Here is a 21,704-nt window from a genome sequence, read left to right as displayed (position 1 = left end):
GAATGTTTGTTGGAGGCTCTTAGTGATAATTTTGCTTTACTATTTGAATAATTGATGAGTTGTGTCGATTAATCGATTAGATGCTCTAGCCCTATACAAAATATACTCCATTTACTTTGTATGTCCCGACAAACAGCGCCGTTTGTGGCTTTACAAATGTACAAAAGCAGTAGCTGTGAGGTCAACACCACATAATGCAGTTATAATGGCACACGCTAAATGTTAATGGTAAATGGTCTCAACTTATACAGCGCTTTCCCACCAACATTAGGCACTCAAAGCACCATACAGTAAGGATCCACTCACCCATTCACACTCTCATTCGTCACCAATGTACGCAGATACTGGAAGCTAGGTGGGTCAAGTGTCTTGCCCAAGGACACAACGACAGTGTGCACCTTCAGGAGGCGGGATTTGAACCCCTGACTTTCAATCATGAGGCTCTACCATCTGAGCCACGGTGCCACCCAGAAAGTAAAGCGATGTGCTCTTGTTACTGCATTCGCACAAGGCTAAAGTTAAGTGGAATGAATAGCTTAACATTTTAATTGCGCAACAAGAGATGTGGTTGTTGGAAACGTTGCTGCAGGAAAATTACAAGTCTGGGCTATTATTCCAGTGGCACTTATCCCTTTTTTTTTTTTGCAAATAAACTTGTTTGAAGCTTATAAGAATCCATTGCATATTGACATTTAAAAAGCAAAGTCTCCTGCAGAATTCCTCCCGTTCCTAAACCTCAATATCATTTAAGTATGGCTGCGATGTGAACCAATAATGCACCTTTTTCTTATTGTGAGAAAAATGTCAACCACTTTTGGCCAATTTCTGTTGCTTCTAAAAACTGAAGCCACTTGGGTCCGTGGAACAGAGCTTGTTTTTGCTGTGCTTCCAGGAACACATGAATAGGGATCAAATGTTCAAAATCAGTTAAAAGCAAGCCCTGTTGAGTGCAATCTGTGCTTAAGTGGAAGAATTTGATTTTCTGAAAGCTTCAACGCCCGGCACTTCTCACCCAAAAATATCCCATTGAATGGTCTCCAACAGTGGGGAAAACTGATTAATAACAGCAACAGCTACAGCGGAGGCAGCCAAATATCCACACACACCAGAAATAAACAGGGCTGCCCAGCATTCAGCACGGTTCCTGATCTGTGGAGCTGAAAACACAAATTCATTTAGTCTTATCAGGGCTGTCAGTGAGATATTTTCATACGGTTTGCCCTGCTGGGTCTTGTATGTGGGTGGACTGTGTGCTGCCCTTGGCCTTTGTTGGAATACATATGTGGTAAGTAACTTGTTTACCATAATAAATCATTTTCTCAGTCCCTCTGGGGGTAATACAAGTGTTAATGGGATGATTGGGGGGTCTTTCATCTCCCCCTGGTGTCCCAGAAAACCACAATTGCAACTTCGCTGCCTCCGGGTTGGAGCCACCAATACACACTACTGGAAGCACGAAGAAGAAGCAAACAGGCTAACGGGCAAAGCTAACTGCGGGCTAGCGCCACTTAAACAGTATTTATAGTCAAGTTTGAGTGAAAATAATTATCTCCATTGTGTCATTGAGTTGTGGCACAATGAACAATATCCCTCTCTCCCTTTGTCTTTTCTGTCAGCGTAGTTTTTACTCTCACGGACAATTAATTTAAAAAAAACGCAACATGCTACGACACCTGCAGTGATGCTTATGGCCTCTAGGGGCATGAGTTGCATCAAACACATTATGGACCCCCAATATTTTGCCTCTGCCCCACCATGTGTCAGGCTTGTGCCCCACCTGGCCACACCCTGGGGTCCAAAGATTTTCTCTGTTTTCTTAAAATGTAAACAAAATAAGCAATTTGTTGTCATTTGTAATTGCATATACATTAGCCGCTATGATCTGGGACATTTGGAAAATCCTTTGTTAATATTGTACTTTTTCCCTCAACAACATAAAAGCCAAACTAATGGCTAACTAACTAACTAACCCGGCTGTGTATCTTATCTTATTTCATTATCTTTTATATTATTTACACATCGGGGCCATTTAAGAGCGCATTTCAGACCCACAAAAGAAACCACTGTACAGCGAAACTTGAAGACAAAGGAGACGAGCGTTCATTGTTCAATAAAACCCACAGCAATGCTATATTTTAATTTCATCCTCCAGTGAACAAGGAGACAGGTTGAGGAACACGAACTGACTTGTTTACAAACATTTGTGCAAACATTAGCATATAGTTTGTCTCTGGGACACTCCTAAATTGATCATAACTCAGGACCAGCATGCGTAAGCGGCTCCTATCATCCGACTGCAGCGCTGTTGGACTTGATTACCATTCAGGACATGCAGACCAGATCAGTTAATGAGAAATGCACAAAATGCATGGCAACGGCAACTGTCTTGTGGTTTACTTTCATAGTATGAACATGACTGCCACACCTTTAGCTATACAATGTTGTATTTACATACCAGTGGTACTGTTACAACAGGACATGTTGAAGATTTAGAGGAGCACGGATGTTTATTTATTAGAGGATCTGTCAGAAGCAGGTCCTTATGAAGTTGCTTTTGATGGCGGCTTCCCCATTGTACTGTACGCATCTTCACTGACTAGCTGAATCAAACAAAAGCCTTTCATGGAAGAGAAAACTGACAAAAAAAAGGTGGAAAAAAAGAAAAGAAAAAGAATCTACTGCTTCTTCTCACTGCATGTGGTCCTGTCTGCTTCACTTGTGTAACCGTTCAATGTCAGGGGCACAGAATTGGTTACCACTTTTAGCCCAATTATCCTGTCAGTGCTAACACATTTATACTGGGTCTATGCTGCAGGAGCATCGTCCAACTCAAGTGCAATTTCTTGGTCGCACAAGTCAATATACCAACGCCACATTGCTTTCTTTTTTTTTTACACTCGATTTGTTTGCGACTGACTTCAAATGTGTTTCTTACATCAAATGATTTCAATATGTCAGTCTCCAAAGCGTGGGGTACAGTGCTTTGAGCTTGTGTGCTACCGGCAGCAGACAGGCATTTCCTCTGTCTATAGAAATGAAAGGCTGATTGAATCATCAAATAACAAAGGCGCAGCGGGGAGCAGACTGGGGTTCATATAGGGTTTTAGGAATATTTCATGGCAAGAATCCAATAGTACAGTATGCAGTCTTATCAGTGATTGCAGACTGCATTGAGCACAAAATCTTTAGACGTCAATGTTATTTTCAAGCCTTCCTTCATTCATTTATAGACCCGACTGTGTAGCAGAAGAAGATTCATAACAGTTCAAAGAAATATTTTGATAAAGTTGTTCTTGTTAGTTGCTCAGTTGGTTGAGTGTTCGCATTTTGATTCAAAGGTCGGTTGGTTGATCCGATCTCCCACCGGCGCATATACTGTTCCTTGTAAAGTGCTTTGAGTGTCCAATGGAGGTAGAAAAGGTAGCAATACACTGTAAATGTGACAATTCCTGTGTGGAGTTATATGTTTCCCCCATGTCCGATTGGGTTTACTCAACCCACAAACAGCACCATGGACTAAAACCTCCTGACAAAGGTCCTGGCTCCAGATGTGGAGATGGGGACAAAGTCAAAATTTCTTACAACCAACGAATAAAATGCAGGACTCATTATCTTTTAATATTTGACTGGAGCAGCCGTGTCAATGACAATGGCAAGTTTCTATGCAAAAATGCTCTTCCTGCCTGTGTCTGTCAACCACTTCATATTTAGATTAGAAATAGAGAACTTAAACGTATCCTCAGCTACTCCATTTTGCCGGACTGGCACGGTTGCATTCCTGCATTGAATCGCTAGATGCACCACCTTCAAACAGTGAGCAAACTTTTCCTTGCAGAAGCAGAGAAGCTCCACATCTCCCCCACCTCACCCCTAACACACGCCTCACCCTCACCTGCCCCTCACCATAAACACAAACAGCCACACAGTCAAGGTTTAGCATTATGACAGACGTTTACGAATAGATTGTGAACTGACAAACATCTGACCCTCCTGTTCCGATGCAGCTCAAATCCTCATGAAATGTCTGTTCGTTTAATAATCCAATATCTACAGGGTCAGGTCTTTTCCCTCCCTCTGATCACAAAGCAAAACAGGCACCGGGAGGCTGTGAGGCATTCAAGGGTTGCAAGGAACAAAGGTTCTGCACTGTAAACCTGCTTCTAAATGGGAGTATTATGTTTGGGATCCTGAATTTACGCCTATAATGAACGGTGCACCTTCCATTGCTGTAGAGGTGCAGAGAACCTTCCCATTGATCGAGACTTCACCAAGGCTCGCGCATCAGGCATGTTGCATGTTCGCAGTTCACAAACAAACGCTGCGGTGGGAATTAGAGGTTGGGCAAATATTTACCGTTTTGGACTGAGTATGATAATGACTTTCAGCGCCTCCAGTTCATGAATGAATAATCAGCCTCATCAATTTTCTTCCTTGCTTTGTTGTGGTAAGCTTTTAGCCGGCTGAATGAGGTCAAAGGTGAATTCCTATGGGTCATTACGAAGCCACAACATGACCGTCAGATATATTGACTTCGGCCGTAGTTTTATTCCATCCTAAGACATGTAACCAACGTAATGAGCGGGGATTATGCCGTATAGCCTGGGTGACTTTGTCTTTAACCTTTTATCAATCGAAGCATCGCTCAATATCAATGAATGTGCCTTTATTTCTTTCAAAGGAAGGATGTAATTCACACTGATGCTCAGAATGGTGTGGCCTGAATAAACATCTCATTATGTGGCAACCAGAAAGAGGAAACATGTTTGTTTTTTGACTTTTATCTTTTTAAAAACAGAATCATGATGCAGTTGCAAGTAAGGCTTTGGCACATACGGTAGCTGCATGTACATCCTGGTATTGTTAAGCCTCTGAGACATTCAATCTGAAGAGTCAGGGATGTTTCCCAGTGGGCAGCCAGATGAAAAAAAAGTCATAGGCTCTAACTGAGCCTATTGATGGTTTGAGGTTTCTATATCGTCAATTGAACTGGATTGATTGCATTCAGGATGTTCTGTTTCAGAAGCCTCTACTCACTCTCGTTGTCACCGTGGTCTACCATAAGCACAGTTTACTACTTGTTTGCACCAAAAGCAGTTGTATAAAGTAGAATAGTCCTTGTTCTTGGCTATAGAGCAAAACTTAGACTCAGGTCCCTCTTCTACAATCGACAATCGATCTCTTAATGGTCAAGGTTCTAAGTAACTGTACGACCTCCTAACCCATATGAGCCTCGTATCGGCCCAAGAGATCAGCTGGCTCTGGTTGTTGGTGGTTCCCAGAGTGAGGCGTTACTGTCCTGTCCCCTTATGGATCTCACTACCTGTACATCAGTTTGTGCTTTTAAAGACTCCATCTTGTATCCCTTTTCATAAGTTTTCAATGAATAAAGTTGTGCTGAGCCTGGAATTTTGTTCACATTAGCTATCCTCAAAAGCTATGATCCACCACACCTTTTCCTTCAAAGTTATTCGAATAACCTTAGAGACATCAAAGACATTTAAAATTCCATCTCCGCGTGGCGTCAGTCCCTATACCTATCTGTTTACGAGGAGCGACGGCCCAGATGCAGGGAGAGTGGATCTTCAAGTGTCGAAGTATCAGCAAAAGCCTGGAGGTACAAGAGAGCCACTGTCACTTTGGCGCTGCCTTAACCCTCGACAGAGAAAGCTTTTATCACCAGATGAAAGCAGAGCTGTGATGGCAGCCGCTAAAATTCACCCACAGCGTCAACATGAAGTGCCAGGACGCGAGGAGCAGCCTGGGACGAAACCTCGAGATGAGCACTAAATATTGCTCACATTTTTGGGCAGACGGCGGTGTATCTGCAAATACTTAAGAGCATTTTCTTACACAAGAGAAAACGATGTCTTGGGTACTTCATTGCACAGTCATCCGACCATCTTTGCTGGTACCGTCTTCTGGGATTATGGGCTGCTAGAGGGATACAATTTTCATTAATACTTAACATGCCATTGCCATTATTATCATGTTGTTACAATTCCAGGTGCTCTTTCCATCCCATTTCTGTGTACTGTTCTGTAAAGTGCTATCTCGGTTCAGTCTAACCAATTATTTGCACAGAAAAGTGGATTGTCAAATTGCCCATAGTGAATCAATAGAAGAGTGAATGGTTGCTAGGCATAGTCAGCTTTCCAATTAAGCGTCTATTGTCCTGAGTCGATTCTTTGAAAACCCACCCGATAAGCACGGCTGCAAAGAAAGTAAGGCTAAAAAGAAAGTTTGGAACACCGAGAAATGAACTGGTTAATGTAGCTGAAGCTTGTATCCATTGAGTCAAGAGAGAACACGCAAACAACGCTACAGTCACAAATACTTACAGAGGACATGCAAAATCACAAACTCAATGAATGAAGCCTCCCAGCGATGAGGCCAGTAAACTGTACAGTGGGAAAGTAGCACAGGCACAGATCTGCAATGACACACCGGGCCTCACTTCCGGCTCCATCACAGTTGCTCCTATCAGGACTTCACGCTCGGCTTTGATCATCGCACTGGAGCGGACTCGGAGCGCTGTAGCTTTGACCGCCAAATGTCACAGAATAGATAGCGCGTCTCCAGTCACTTTCATTGCCACAAAAGGCTTCCAGGAATTGTTCAGTCCCCACCGCTTGCATCAAGGTTTTTTTTTTGGTTTGTTTTTTTTCCCCCCTCAGCTCTTCATACCATCTTCACGGGCAAAGACCTCGGCTGTCATGGCAGCATATCCGTGGTTTGCCAGCACTGCGCCTCTTCTGTCTTTGGTTGGAGGCCTATGAGTCACGCTGCACAAGTGAACTCTACTCTTGTCTCCCGGTGTTTGTGGAGAATCGATGGTGTCTACGTATGAATGCAAGACAGACACAGCACGCAAGACAAGCACATTGTGTGGATTTGATGTAATATTCATCTCAAGTAAAGATGGGTAATAACATTTTAAAGAGCCTTTAAGAAAGCTTTCACTAATAGACATATTCTACTATACATATTTTAGAGTAGTAACTGTTTGGAAGTTATTATACTCTGACTTGACTTCTCATTTGTCCTAATGTGAACATCAAATGTGTTATCATCATTTATATAGATGCAGACGGCAACTCGTCATACAAGGGGGCGTGGCCGAGCCCGAGGAAATCAGGGCTAGGCCTCTCATGGAAATCACAATTTTTCACTCTACAATTTTTCACTCTTTTATGCCGTTTTCCGGCAGACTATGACCATAATTATCACACACCAATAAAGTCAAGGCAAAATCGGGTCCATATGGATGTTTTGTAAAATGGCACTCATTGATAATCTTAGCTTATGTAGCCTGAAGCTAGCGTAGCTTCCTTGTTAGCATTGTTCGCGGTTGGACCACTTTGCTCCACTCCATGTCTCTGTACCTTTATTTAGTAGAAAATTACATTCATAATTCAGCTTTTGTTAAAGTAATGGTAGTGAAAAGGGAGAATGTTCATTCTTTGTTTTCCCCTTCTAGCTGCTTCGACGATATATACGAGCAATTCCAAAGATGCCGTCTGTGATTAAGTTGCAGAACTCCTTTTATTCCTTTGATGTCGTAGGGCCCTTTTATATCTATAATTCTACACAGTTTAGCCTTTCATAGACGTTTAAAAATCGAATTTTTTAAAGGGTCAAATGCACAGGATAAAGTACATCTTACCCCTCTATCATACGTTGAAATTGTTTTGCCTAAAGTGTCTGCATGTGGCCGCTCTTTCCCCGTCTGACAGCGCAGCTAAGCCCATTGTTTATTTGGATTCCATTTTACGGCCCTTTCTGGTCCCTCGCATGGCCCGCCCCCTCCTTTGGAAATGTTCCCGTCGACCCTGGATTTAAAATATCGCAGACAAAACAACCCCTTGGGAATCTCCAAAACGAAACAAACCCAGTGTGACAGGGGACAGCGTTGGACACAGACAGAGCCTGGCCATAATGCAGTGGATGTCCTTGGATGTTTCGCCCCTAGCGCTAATGCGACAGGTTTTCAGTGGACCACCAGAGCAGAAGATATTCCAAGAGTGCATCTAATATTTGGTGGAATCAAGACACTATAAACCACCTATAAACAGGCCTGAAATAGAGCATGCACTTTACACTGGCCTGCATTGAAATACTTTGGCTAATCCGCGGTGACGTTTACAAGAGATTCAGAGCCAAGGCATAGAGAAGAGCTCTTGCGTCACCTCATGATGTGTATGAGCTTTGGGTTTTGTGTGCGTTATTAGCCTGACTAGCCACCCACTTTCTCCATACATTCTATACAGAGTAAGAGAGTCATGCTGATCCACAAAGACTGGATTTCGCGCTGGTGCATCCTGGCTAGATCAATCGCAGAACGAGGAAGGGGCTGAAGCGAAGCAGCTAGTCCAGAGTCTAAATAATTTAAACCAAAACATTCAAAATGGCAGCTGCAATAAAGCTTCTGGTGTTGAGAGACAAGAGCAAGTGGCTGTTCTAAAAGCTTTTCTCCAAACGTGACAGACATTTGGACGTGGTCTCCTCTCACACAGAAGGAAACTGAGCAAGCCCATGTTTTTGAACGGAGAACTTTTGTCTTTTGGAGTAATGTTTCGGATTTACTGGTGTAGCCGACTCTTCTCATCTCTGAAGATACGAACAACAGTTTGGCACCAGACGTTTAACAGCAGGGTTCAAAGTTCAACGCAGCTGTCGTCCCCAAATAGCCCCCGCAGACACAGGCTACGGAGATTTGGGCCGTCTCCAGTAACACCCGGTTAGGTCAGGAAAGGTCAGTGATGTTAAAGGTTACAGACCGCGCTGCACAACTTTTACGCCAAGAGGAACGTGGATACGCTCCAAACTTCAAAACCCTAATGGTGTTTTGGCCACCGGTTTAAAGAAAATAAAACGTGCTTTTAAAAAATGCGTTTCGATCCGTTCCAGCGTTCGTTACTGGAAGCGATGGTTGACTGGCGATCACAGTCAGTCAGTAATGAGGCCGTCCTGGTTCTGACCCCCAAAGTGTGAACCCGCCTCTGCCGCTTCCAAGATTTGTGAATAATAACTTCCTATTATGTCCTGAAATGCTCCCCGATAGGCGATGTCAGCAAGTTTAACGGTTATTGTAAATGTCAACCTACAAGCCACATTCATAAAAGTCGGGAAACGATGTGAAATAAAACAGATGGTGCTTGGCAAATCTCATAAAGTCATATTTGGAGAACAGTTTATCATGATTTCAGACGACAATGCATTTCAAATATGGCAACAGCAATACAAGTTATAAAAAGAAAATTTAATTGTGGGGCTTGGAATACAGATGGTAGGTCAATAAATGGAGGCATTTAAGTTGATGGTCAATGGCACATTGTAAAAGCAATGACTTTTACAGTGCTCTCACAATCATGCAGTCGTGTACTTATAATTGACGTTGCCCAAAACGACCACTGTCCAGTCGTACATCAGAGATTCTCAGATCTCCTCCTATAGAAACCAATTTCCTCTCTATCCCCTTTCCGAGCTGATAAACAAGCTGATAAACACCGCCTGGTCAATTTTGAGCCACGGCACTACTCCATTACCATCCGTCTTGTTGTTCGCCAAGCGTTTCACGAGCTGTCACTGCTGGACATCGTCAGAAAAAAGATGTTTATCCTGCCAAAATATACGGCACGTTTACTTTTTAGGTGCAATACCCCCACGTCTAAATACCCCAGACTGGCCGTAAAAGTCATACTTGGATTTGGACACAGAGAGCTGAAACCTTTGGTGTTCACACGTCATAAGAAGGAAGAAGCTGTAACTTTCAGATTTAAGTCAGAAGTATGTAAGTTGTAGGTCCTTGCATATTTTAATATATTCCTCCACTGCACATCGTGCTGTTATTGCACCAAAAAGAATCACTAGCACGCTCTGCATCCCATTATGACATATTCTAAATGCCACTTCTTGATGGAGATAGCGTAAATTTCTTCAGGGGTAGGGGTTTTACGAAAGGTCAAAAGGCCAAACGTCTCCCAGCCTTTTTTTAGGTGGCTGCTATAGAAAATATAAAAATATATAATAATACATACACTATAGTATAAGTTTAATGATAAAATATGTTGTATAGCAATGTTTTCTACCAATTTTACAAATATATTATAAGTTTAAAGGGGACATATCACGCAAATTCAATAATTAACAATGCTATAATGATAATTCATAGTATTAGGCTTTATTCATGCACTTAAGAGTCCATCACTGCTGTGCTCTCATGTGTTTGTTAAGGCTTCATCGATTTGTTAGCTTGCCTTTTTTTTTATAAATGAGTGCTTGTACAGTCGTTTACATTTAGACAATTCCCATTGTTGCCTGCTGAGGGCGCTAACGTTTACAACGAGATAAAGACCAGCACAGATTTGCAGATAAAGCGTCTTTTTTGTCTGCAGATTATATTTTAGTTTGAAAAGATGGCGTCCCATCATTTTTTGAGGGGGAACATAGTTGATGTAAAAGCCCTGCTAATGCCTGTTGCTTTTGAAACATGTTTTTGTTATTTAAATGAAGCTACCGGCTTCTTTTGTTGACAAAATTAGAGCTATGATTACTGTTCACATTATTATTAATGGAGGGAGCGGATTAGACCTGTTGCTATTGCACATGATGAAATTACTGGCGGCCATGGTAATTAATGGTTTTAAAAAGGGGGCAGTGCATTACCTGGGTCACACAATATGGTGCCAAACAAGTGGAGCAGGCACAATTATATCAATAGGAAATACATGTATGTAAACGGCAGCCTACGCCTTAATTCATAGAGACAAACAATGAAATAAGAGGACCATTGCCATAGGACTAATAAGGCGGCCAGTACAGGAAAAGGCCTATACATGCAGACAGTGTCAAAGATCGGACTGTTGTAGATCAAATACTATGCTATGGTTTTTGTTCTTGCTTGACTGGGGTTGTAGATGCATTTATCATTGTCTTTTGCTCACAAGTGACGATATCAAATTCACACACAACTGTGATACTTTATACCATTATACCTCATGCATAAAGTCAGTAGTGTGCAGAACAAGGAATACATTATGGAAATCTGACGCTTCCCTTTGACACATCTCTTGGTTGTGTAACATCTGAATTACCCCTCCCTAACCTTTCCTAATAAAAGTTTAATGCCTTCTTTAGTGAAAATCGCAAAAGCTTTTTGCTCAGAACATCCTGAGATCAATTCCGTCCAAGAAATGAAGGCTCTTATCCGTTTATTGGCTACGTTTATTTTTAGTTGAATGCTGATATTGCTCTCTGCAAAACAGCAAAGTTCATAAGAATCTACTTTTTGCCAGATGCTGCAACTTTTCCTGCGGCAAATCAATTATTCACATTACACACCCCCGTATGTAAGTCAAGACACTGCATAAAAGGTATTTGAAAACGATAAGCAAGTGGATCACTGACCAAGGGGTGGCCGGTTGGATTCTAGTTCTCACATTTGGGAAAGCTACTGTTATAGGGTCTCCAGAGCAAATTAGAGTAAATGGATCTTTCTGGAGATATTATGCAGAGTGTTCTTTTTCTTTTTCTTGACATTGAGACCTTATCTACTGTATTTTCACCGACTTTGTATGTCGAAATGTTGTCTTTGAAGTATTTGCACCAGCACCTTTACTCTCTGGTGAGTCTTTCTGCTCCAGCTGATGAAAAATTAATCATGTGGCTCGATCTGAAAGAGGAGGCAGCGTGGTTTCAATCAATGCGACAGGTCTCAGCAGGTACAGGCGCAGCAGGCTTTGATTACAACAACACTTTTATTGTAGCTTCTGAAAGTTAACACCATTCAAAGCAGAATGAGACCTCCCTATTATGTATGCGTGGCACTGATGGTACGCAAGTATTATATTTTGTCATTGGCTAGTTTTATCTCTGCATACTGTTTTAGTTCTTGATTCAGTCTAGCTTTCAACTCAAGATTTCGCCCAGTAGCTTCATAACTAGAGCGTGCCCTGATACAATGCTTATTAGTTCTCGCATTATAATCTAAACATATTCTAGTGGTTCTTGATGCTAAAGCCTTGAGATCCACTGTCAAAAGACACTGCTCTTCACAATAGCCAAGTCCATTATACAGCACACAGCCGCTCCAGTCAAACTCTCCACAACAAGCTCTATGGCAACCCCCCAGTGTTATTCTCCCTGAGGCTTTTTATAGCACGACTGTATTCATATCCTGTACACTACACTGAGACAGAGCTAATTGCTAAATCCTGGGTTGGCATCGTGCACGTCCTGGTTTAGACCTTATTTTGACCTTGTTAGCCATTAGTCCTGCTTTCAGTTCCGGTAATCCACTGCTTATCAATAGTTCATAGCACTGGTTCACCACTGGGGCAAGTCCTGTTTTAGCCCCACTCGCATCATGAGGCCCAATTTGAGACTTGCGTTTTGGATCGTCAGAATGGATATTTGAAAACTTGCGTACTAAAAGTAATGGCTATGTGTGAACAAGCAGCAACCTCCCTTTCTCTTGGTACAGCTGTGTTTTTTTTTTGTCTTTTCAAGCGAACTGCATTTGTAGTTTCTGTGTTCCACATTGTTTTTCCTCGATGCTTTTGTATGTCTTTGCTGTGTTATTGTGGAGGTTCAGTGGATTTTTACTGCAAAGACTCCATAATGGTCCTGAAGAAAGCAGCTTTTTAAAGTAAACCAACAGCTAGCTTATGAGCTAAAGACATTTGAGACCTACACATTTCTTCTTCTGAGACACCGAAGAGGCACAAAGAGCCCCCAACAGCTGCTGCACAGTGGAGGCAGCACAATGGAGGCGTCACAAGAGGCGCTACAGGAAGCAAAAAAAATTGACAAACGAGGAGGTATCCGGGCAAGACTCACAGCTAAGCTACTCATGCCTTCTATCCGTCAATCTGTCTATTGGACCTTCACTGGAGAATAAAATAGAAGAACTGCTAAACTCTTCCCAGAAGATGGTGAAAGACGGTTGTGGAGCGGAGGAAGCTGTGCAGGAGGAAGAGAAAGGAGGAGGAGGAGCTGACCAGTGCAGGACACCACACTCGGAAACAAGGACAAAACCAGGAGGCGCGGCACCATTTCAGAGGATCAGAGGAGCACTGAAGGCAGTACTCCGGTTTCCTCTACTTCCAAAATCATGCTGGTCAGGTTGGCGCACAGTGGCAGCGCGGCTCAGTGGCAGCGCGGCTCAGTCGCAGCGGCTCAGGACTAACACCTGAACACAATTTCGTTGTACGGTTGTACAATCACAAAAAAAGCACTTACTTACTTATAGTTAGCAAGCCCTCTGCAGGCAGCAGTGGCCCGTTTCTGTGAAGCTTTCATTCGAAGCAAACAGCATGCTAACAAGTTGATGGCAAATTGACAAATGCAGTTGGATAAGTAAACCTGAACAGTCAGAGGGCACAAACTCGACACAGAGAGGCCGAGCAAGGTCAGACAATTGAACCCGAGACTTTTGAGAAGCCATGCAGCCACCATGTTATCCTCCTTATAGCCTTTTATTGCACTGTTTGATTCCCAGTAGAATGAAGGCTCTATAATTGCTAAATACTTGCTATTTTTCCCCAGTGCATCCGTCGTGACGCAAGTGTTTCTGTGGCGACATCGAGCCATCAGGCCAAAACACATGACTGCCTCAGCTTTATTTAGAAAACTTGATCTACGGCATTTGTTTAAGGAACTGGTCGTAAAACACACACATGCGGCAGGAGGAGAAGAAGCAGAGATTCATTTTGGAGAGGGGCTGCTCCAGGCTGTCAGTGATACAGCACAAATGAATGAGCGTCTATTACCATGAAGGAGCATAATCGGTTTGCAGTGGAGAGTGCCTGGGCGGTGTCTGCTGCTCTGTTGTCATGGTTATGTGACTTAATTGTTCTATTTTATTTGATGTTCATTCATGGGGTGTTTTCCCCCTCAGCTGATGGGATCAAGAATGGGATCAACTATTACAAATTGGGCTTTAGTGATTTCAAAATGACAAGCCCGACATTGAAAGGCGGATCGGCAAGTCATTAAAACCTTTCCTCAAGTTAAGGTAGAAGTATAAGCGTATTTAACTGTCGAGTCCTGACAATGTTTCGTGGGGTATTTAAGTTCAGGAAACCAATAGCTTCAGCCCTTTCCAACTAGAACATTCACAAAACTATAGTAAAGTACATAAAGAAGAGGCTAAATTTCATTTAATTTTATTTTCAATAATCATTCATGTTCATATCACATTGGCTGCTAACTCTGCGGGGTGAACTGAGGCTAGACTTGGAAATAACAATATCTCAAGGTAAGCCGAGGGTGGGTGAACGCAAATAAACAAAGATATTTCAGTCAAAGCGAAGGTCAAAACTTCCCTGTGATTTTATTACAGACTGAGACATTTGGGTAAACAGTGTGTGACCAACCGCTCACTCTGATCCAGCCGCAGGAGGAGAGAACACACAAAAATGCATGCTATTATTCGATCAATTTTAGCAGCGTTTGTGATGATCATGATACTGTATACGTCTGATTTGCAACTGATTTAAACCAGTGATTGTTTTGCCAGAAATGCATTATAAACAAATGCCAAAAACCAATATGGTACAACTTAGTAATGTCAAGGGTGCGCTCATTGCGATTTTGTTCTAATTCTTAGTCGTGATGAGTCGAAGGCATTGTCACGTCTCATAGAGTCTCACGAGTCACGACTGGACTGGCCTTCGAATCGTATCATATGGGTGACAGAAAAACACGACAAAACCTCAGCTGCAGGAAGTCATACATGTTTGATTGGGTGATTTTTGCATCCCAAAATGGACACACAGAATGAAGGTCAATGAAAGAGCGGAATACACTTGGAAAAACACCATAACTCATCCCTCTTCATTTCTCTGTCATAACAGCGGCACAAACAGAACCACGCAGACCACGCCAAACAGCACAACATTATTATATTATACCAAAAGCTCACGAGAACCACCTTTTCCAGCAACATTTCAACCAGAAACAGAGTTTAGCGGCGCTTACTTTGTTTGGAGTCAAACTATTCAGCTACTTCTCTCTGTTAGCTTTTCTCCGCTGTCTCCTCCGTCACGGGGCTGAGGTCCACCTCCTTTTCTCATTAAATCCACCATTTCTTTTTGAGAGAACTGTGAACAAGTTATGGACTCGAACCTGCAGCACTGAACTGCTCAGTGCATCCGATGACACAGTTGACCAATCGGAACATGCACATGTTTCTCGGGGTCACAAACAGAAGCCTCTCTTTGCTGATGTGGGGTCAGTTCTTCTCCTCTAAAGAGCGAAAAGGAGGCCGGAGAGAAGACAGTGTGGTGAGTCCGCTCTTACAATTCTAAGTCGTGATGCGTGAACCCAAAGTCGTTCTATAATCGAGCTAAACCCATTCATGTGGTGTGGACCTGCTGCTGACATTTATTTGGACATTATGTTTGCCTGGACACTTCACTTACCTGGACTTTTTCATTGTCTTTTTTACTGTTTTGTTTTATTGCCATAATGTTTAGTGCATGTTAATGTAGGAATGAGAGGAACTGACTGGAGAAAAGCCCATAACTGCAGATAGAAAAATAACCCTTAACATGGTTCTTTGGTTAGTAGGTTAGTACTGTATTAGGTCACCAATCAAGGTTAAAGTGAATCATTCTCCACTTGAAAATTCAGGAAATGCAAAACCACAAAACCACTACATTAATTTCCTCGCACTAATGTGCCCCTTTGAAATAAAGGAACTAAGTGACCAATTACTGCAGCAGCCTCTGTGAATGTAACACACCCTCTTTATCACTGCACCACGGGAGACCCAAATCTGTCGCTGTTTGATGAGGCAAAGTTCAGAGCATGAGATTGGGCTATTTTCAGATAAAATACACAAGAGATGTACTTCCCTTGTCTTACCAGTGGTTAAGTCCAAGTTTTCTGACTGAAACTTCAAAGACTTTGGGTTATTATGATTTCCATACAAGAATGTTTATCCATTTTGTGTCATTAAATCTTTTATCAGTGAGGCTTTTGAGGGGCATGAACTCTACATTCATTTCATTTTTTAGATGAAAGACAGAGCCGGTTCTGGGTTTTTGCAGGTTCCAGGCACTTACTTACTTGGGTCCCCAAATTTGTCAAACCTACACTTTTTGTACATGTAACTTACGCTGTACATTGAAACATTATGTAATCTTTATGCTGTCAACTATGAGAGAAGGAAACCACATTCTTCATAATCTCTGCTCTAATGGGTTCCAGGGGCCCTGTGCATGCGCCCTGTTTGCTTTTTGCTTGAAGCGGCTCTGACGAGAGACTTCTCGTTGTCATTAGTATGAATGGCCCGTTTTACTGTGAGTGATGTCTCTGGGATATGTTCTTAGTAGCACATAGTTACTCCCTCTGTTGGTTCTATATCCACAATGTGTTTAATCAGTCATAATAAAATACATTCTGCATTTTGGAGGCTTCTGGTTCTTCTCTCTCAGGGGACCAGCAGCAAAGCAAATGGGGGCCCTTGGGTGTCGTTTGTAAGGAAGTGCATCAAATTTGTTTCCTACTGATATTGATATTATTAATATATATCAAAAGTAACCACTAGATTCTCAGAGGCATATGAAGAGCATACCCCACATTGGTTGCAGTAAATATTTTGTTCCTATTAAATAAATAAAAAACAAAGCAAAAACACGAGAAGTTGATGACGATTCATGGCAGCCCCCATTTGTTCTCTGTTCTACAAGGGAAAAAACAAACACAAAGCAGAAAACCACCACCAGTCCCTGCCTAACCAAACCCTGATCAGTATTCTGGCCACTGCCTTTTGTCCAATAACCGATGCTCCTGAAGATCGTCATTAGTGGATCACTCAGAGACCCTACAGAGGTCCATTAAGCTCCGGGCTGATTTTAAACACTGATTCAGGTCCCGACCATCAGCGCAGAGTGTTCAGTCCTGTTGTCATGTGGAGAGCCGGCTCCAGGCTGCGGCTGCCGAGGAGCATGTGGGAAAGTGGTGACTGTCACATACACAACGCGCCGCTCGACTGTGGAGCGTGTGATTGTGACAAATCATTGCATCACCCAATGAGGAAGAGAGAGTTTTACGGTCGGTTCCAGATTATGGCGGACTAAGGGATGAAACGGTCCAGGCTTTTGGGGTATGTTTACGACGATGAGCGGAAGAATAGATGGCAGTGGGAATCTCTTGAAGTGCCGTGTAAAGGTGCCCATAAAGAAACATTACAATTGTTATCAGCGATTTCAACATGTTTATTTGGGGGACAGAGAAAGGCTTATGAAATATTTACAATAACCTCCCATACACTATCTTTAAAAAGAACATTTGCATTATTCATTCTCTCCTCCTCAGCCACACGGAGGTTGGATAGCAGTCACGGGGCAGACTGACTAAACTTTGGCAACCATTCTTTGATTGTGCCCTCTCTGATCAACCCTAAATAGATTCCTGTCCTACTGTAAACTAAAAATAAAAATGTAAACGAACTAAACAGCAATGATTGTTATGTGTTTACCTAATACGGTGATATCACAGTTCTTGCTGCCATAGCCCAGGGTTTCTGTATGACTTTACCTTGACCTTTCGCTATCCGTAATATCCCCCCCGTCTTGAGCTGTCCCCGTCATAAACATCAGCTTCAGTACTTCTAATGTATATTTTAGACTGCTCTCACATATATAAACACCGGTAGCTCCGTATGCTGCCTGCGTCTTTGAGTGCACTCTATTTTTCAAGACCTATATGTCCTCTGCACTGTCTTTTGTGTTGTGCTGTGTACTGTACATATAGTGCCTGCATCAGCCTCAGTAAACAAAGCCCTTCGCACTCTCCGCTCTGCGTGTGCTAACAAGCCCAGCTGTAGCCGAGGGAACTTTGACCTTTTGCGGGAAGCGACACGCACGCGACCATGGTGTGACTCTAAACGGGGAGATAGAGAGAACAAAGGCAGTAGTGAGCCGGAGTGAGGTGTAACAAACGGCGTTCAAAGGGGGGATGCACAATATGAGGGAAGAAAACAGCAGATTCCAAAGATGAACAAAGATGGCCAGTTCTGCTCATACGGATAATGTTTGACTCTTGAACAAATGAAATACACAGGAGGTAGCTGTGGAAGAACAACATCACCTGGACCTAGACCTGGGCTCTGTTTCTTAAGCATTGCAAGATAGAACTAGTGCCTTGGCAGAGGTCCGCACTTGTTTAGCACCTGATGTGTTGGTTTCATTTGTTTCTCAGCGCACAACATTTGCCTCTGAATTTTACATTGTGGAATCATTAAAAGAAAAGCTTTGGATAAGGTTTTTGGTTGATGTTGTTACATTAATTTCAGTGCCCATATAATAGAACCATGAGTAGCAGCTAAAGCAGGGGTGTCCAAACTTTTTCACTAAGGGCCACATAAAAATATACAAACAACTGGGCCGCACTCAGTAGAGGTCAGATGAATAACTCACCTCTGTTGTACTAAAGTAAACAAATTCAATAAAATGTCAATGATGCTTTTTTATTGAGTATGCTTAAAGTATAATATACTTTAAGCATCACATTATACTGCTTAAATGTACTGCTTAATAAAAAATAAAAATAAAAATATATATTTTTTAAATATTATTTTATTCTATTTTTTACTTTAATCCATGCCTGGTGGTACTTGGAAAGTCAATTATGCTATACGGTTAGCAATATAGTATAATTGTTAAACTACTGCTTGATAATAACCTAAATGAAATGAAACCTCAAAGTAAATGAGCATTTCACATTTCTGATATACAGTAAAACCCAACATCGCTATAGTATTTGTAGTATAATTTCCATAGAGCCACAGAGTTTAGAGACGTGGGAGTGATAGAAAAGCTGGAATTCCTTGTTGTGCTGGTAGCGAGCAGCTGACAGGATGCCAAAGCACCCACCAACGAGTAAAGAGAGAGAAAAAAGTGGGAAAATATATTTAAAATGCCACTCTAACAAGCCTCCTGGGACGTCAGCTGCTGGAGGAACAGCTTGTCTGATCTAAAATGCTTTAAAAGTCTCCAACGCGCCACTGCGCTCCTGCATGCTCTGCCCATATGGTCCGTCCAGTAATGGCGCGGCGTCTGTGATGGCATGATTGCATAGGAGACAGCGCAACAAGTCCAACCACAACGCTGACAAGCAAAGGGTGCCATGTGAGCGCGCTTCTTTATAGAAAATATCATCAATATTCAGCAATAGCTTGATGAGCTGGCTTTATTTATCTGCCAAACTCAACATACACCAGAGTGCATCATGCGTGGGAAAACGCATATTGAATTATGTAACTTTGGGTGTCGAGCGCTAAAGGCTCGTCGAGGTCCAGGGGAAGTTTTGTGATAATGAGCTGCTCGAACTGTAGGAGAAGTATGCAATACGAGTCTGAAAAATAATGGTTTCTATAATGCCTAGGTTGTTTATTTTGTCAAATGAATGTTTGGGAAGAAAACCCCGTGAGGATAGCTCAGAGACTGTCAGAGATCCTTCAGTGCCACTGGGGCGACCTAACAGGTGGGCGACTGCAGTGCACAGCCAGATCTTGGAAAAGCTTCTTGGCCAGAGGCACATAGCAGGAGGATTAGCCTATATGCCATCATGGGCTATGGGTTAAATTCTTAGAAATTTAGACACTCTCACTTGTATTATGGATATAAGGGAAAATGAATTAGAATTTCTTTTATTGGTTCAAAAACTTAACTTACAATTATTTTTCATTTCTAACATTTCTAACATTTCAACTTAATTAGGCTCCCCTTCTCCACAAAATAACAGCAAAGTTTCTCTGGTTTTAGACCTTCCGAAAACTTGAAACGCCTCGCCTACCCTCACATGTGGCAGGTCCAGATAAGAGCTTTAAAACACAAACTTTAAGTTGGTCAACTTTGCAAAGCCATTGCAAATCGTTAAGTTTGCAGCCAATTACCATGGGCCGTGAGTCTCTTGGTTTGTTTAATGTCCTGTCAGAGGTGCCAGAGTATAAAGCTGCCTCGTATGCAGACTGTCCCGGGACACCATTAATCTCTGTTTCGTTTCTGGACGGGCGGAAATGACGCAGCAGCCTCCGTCTGCTGGGGTGTGGGGACACCAATTCCCATGATGCTTCATTTACAGTCAAAAACGCACTTCGGCAGTTTGTTTGCTCAAACCTTTGCATTGTGCTGAGGAGGGGAATTCATTTAAGTACGTGAATCACATGCTCAACATCAAGGAATTGTTTGGCAAGTTCCTTCAAAGTCAGTCACATCTGAGCTGAGAAACACTTCAAGCAACTCTTTTCAAATACAGTGACATTTCTGTTTGTGCCTTTGAGAACTATGCATGAAGATCGGCGTGAAGACAATAATGACTTACGCTTGTATTGTGATTTACAAGTCTGTGTCGAGACAAGTTCCTCAAAGCTCTACAGTGTAAATAATATTCACTCCATATTAAGTGGTGGTGAGCGACTTTTGTATAGCCGCAGCTGCCCTGGAGTAGACTGACATAAGCGATGTTGTGTGCCATCAGCCCAGCCAACCACATGAGAGACTGGGATTTGTTGATCGTTTAGGCTCTTAGCAAACAAGTGGTTCATTACTCATAATGCTTACTGCTTTTAGGCAACTTTTTCAGGTACAAATGTTACAACCGTCTATAAATTATACCTGCAGCAGATTTTTCTGGTCTGGAGCTTCATCCTTTTTCTTTTCTGTTTTCTGAATTGAAACATTTTGTATTCTCCTTTATCAATCTTTTTTTGTTGTTCTTGTCAGGAGTGAAGAGACAAAGAAGAAGATGCACATGTCCAGTTAGGACCCCACTGCGCCCCCTAGCCCCCTGGACCCCCCTCTTCACACATGAGGAAAAGAAGATGACTATCACCAGCCGCCAGTCCTTCAATGTCCTGACAGTAATCTTTCTCCTCCTCTCCACTGCAGGTATGGGACACGGGCACACTTTACTACCTAACAAGAGCTGTGCAGGTGGGATCTATTGGTGTAGAATGGAGTGAATTGTGATGTTATTAGCCTTGTAACATTTAGCCTGCAAGTAAAATCATGAACATCGATATGCTTAAAGGCCCTGTAACAATCCAAATGTGTGTCAGTACACTCTGTTGAATTTCAGCATCAGAAATGGCCCCTCCCACATATCACGCTGTACGATCACGCAGCTCTGGTGTGATCTATACTTCAAACAAACTCACAGTGACACTAAATGTAGGTCACATACTCACTGCAGGAGCCAGTTGCTGCAGTGGACTATATAGAACCTTAAAGCGCAGAAGAATCTGTATAGATCAGAGATGGATCACAAGTGACATCCCGAACAAGTCCGAGGCTCTTTCTCAGGGGACAGACGTGTAGTTATTGCCAAAATAAAATAAAGCATTTAGAGGGACAGGCTCAGACAGCCCAAAAGCAGTCTGTAAAATACAAAGACTCTCATGTCCCAGCTGACAGATACTGCGGCAGTACTGTGGAAGTGGGACGTACACCAAGGAGAAGATGTCAGAAGGTTACTGAATGTCTGTACATTTCCAGGGAATTGGGCAAACAAACAAATGATCTAATCCCTTGTTATCTCTATTCTATTTCCATCCTCATCATTGTCCAGATGTCTTGAGGAAAAAAACAAAAACATTTTCCCATCATGTATCTTGCGAGTACAATCATTTTATTGCTAGTGTTACTATGTTTCCACCCATAACACCATATATATTTGTATATTATGTAGGTCTAATA

General features: G+C 42.3%; 1 protein-coding gene across 2 annotated transcripts in view; it reads left to right on the top strand.

Annotated features, from left to right (window-relative positions):
* shisal1b (shisa like 1b) overlaps positions 1-21,704 on the top strand; it is a gene marked incomplete at its 3' end in the record, with an annotated part of 44,549 nt that overhangs the window by 4,962 nt on the left and 17,883 nt on the right. For both annotated transcript variants that reach the window (XM_079567329.1, XM_079567328.1), the window contains exon 2: positions 20,733-20,897. In XM_079567329.1, the coding sequence (XP_079423455.1) occupies positions 20,831-20,897 (67 nt within the window). In that variant the 5' untranslated portion in view covers positions 20,733-20,830. The remainder of the gene's footprint in view (positions 1-20,732; positions 20,898-21,704) is intronic.

This window comes from Gobius niger (genome assembly GCF_951799975.1).
Source record: "Gobius niger genome assembly, chromosome: 12".
Taxonomy (NCBI): Eukaryota; Metazoa; Chordata; class Actinopteri; order Gobiiformes; family Gobiidae; genus Gobius; species Gobius niger.
This window is presented reverse-complemented; position numbering and strand designations above follow the sequence as displayed.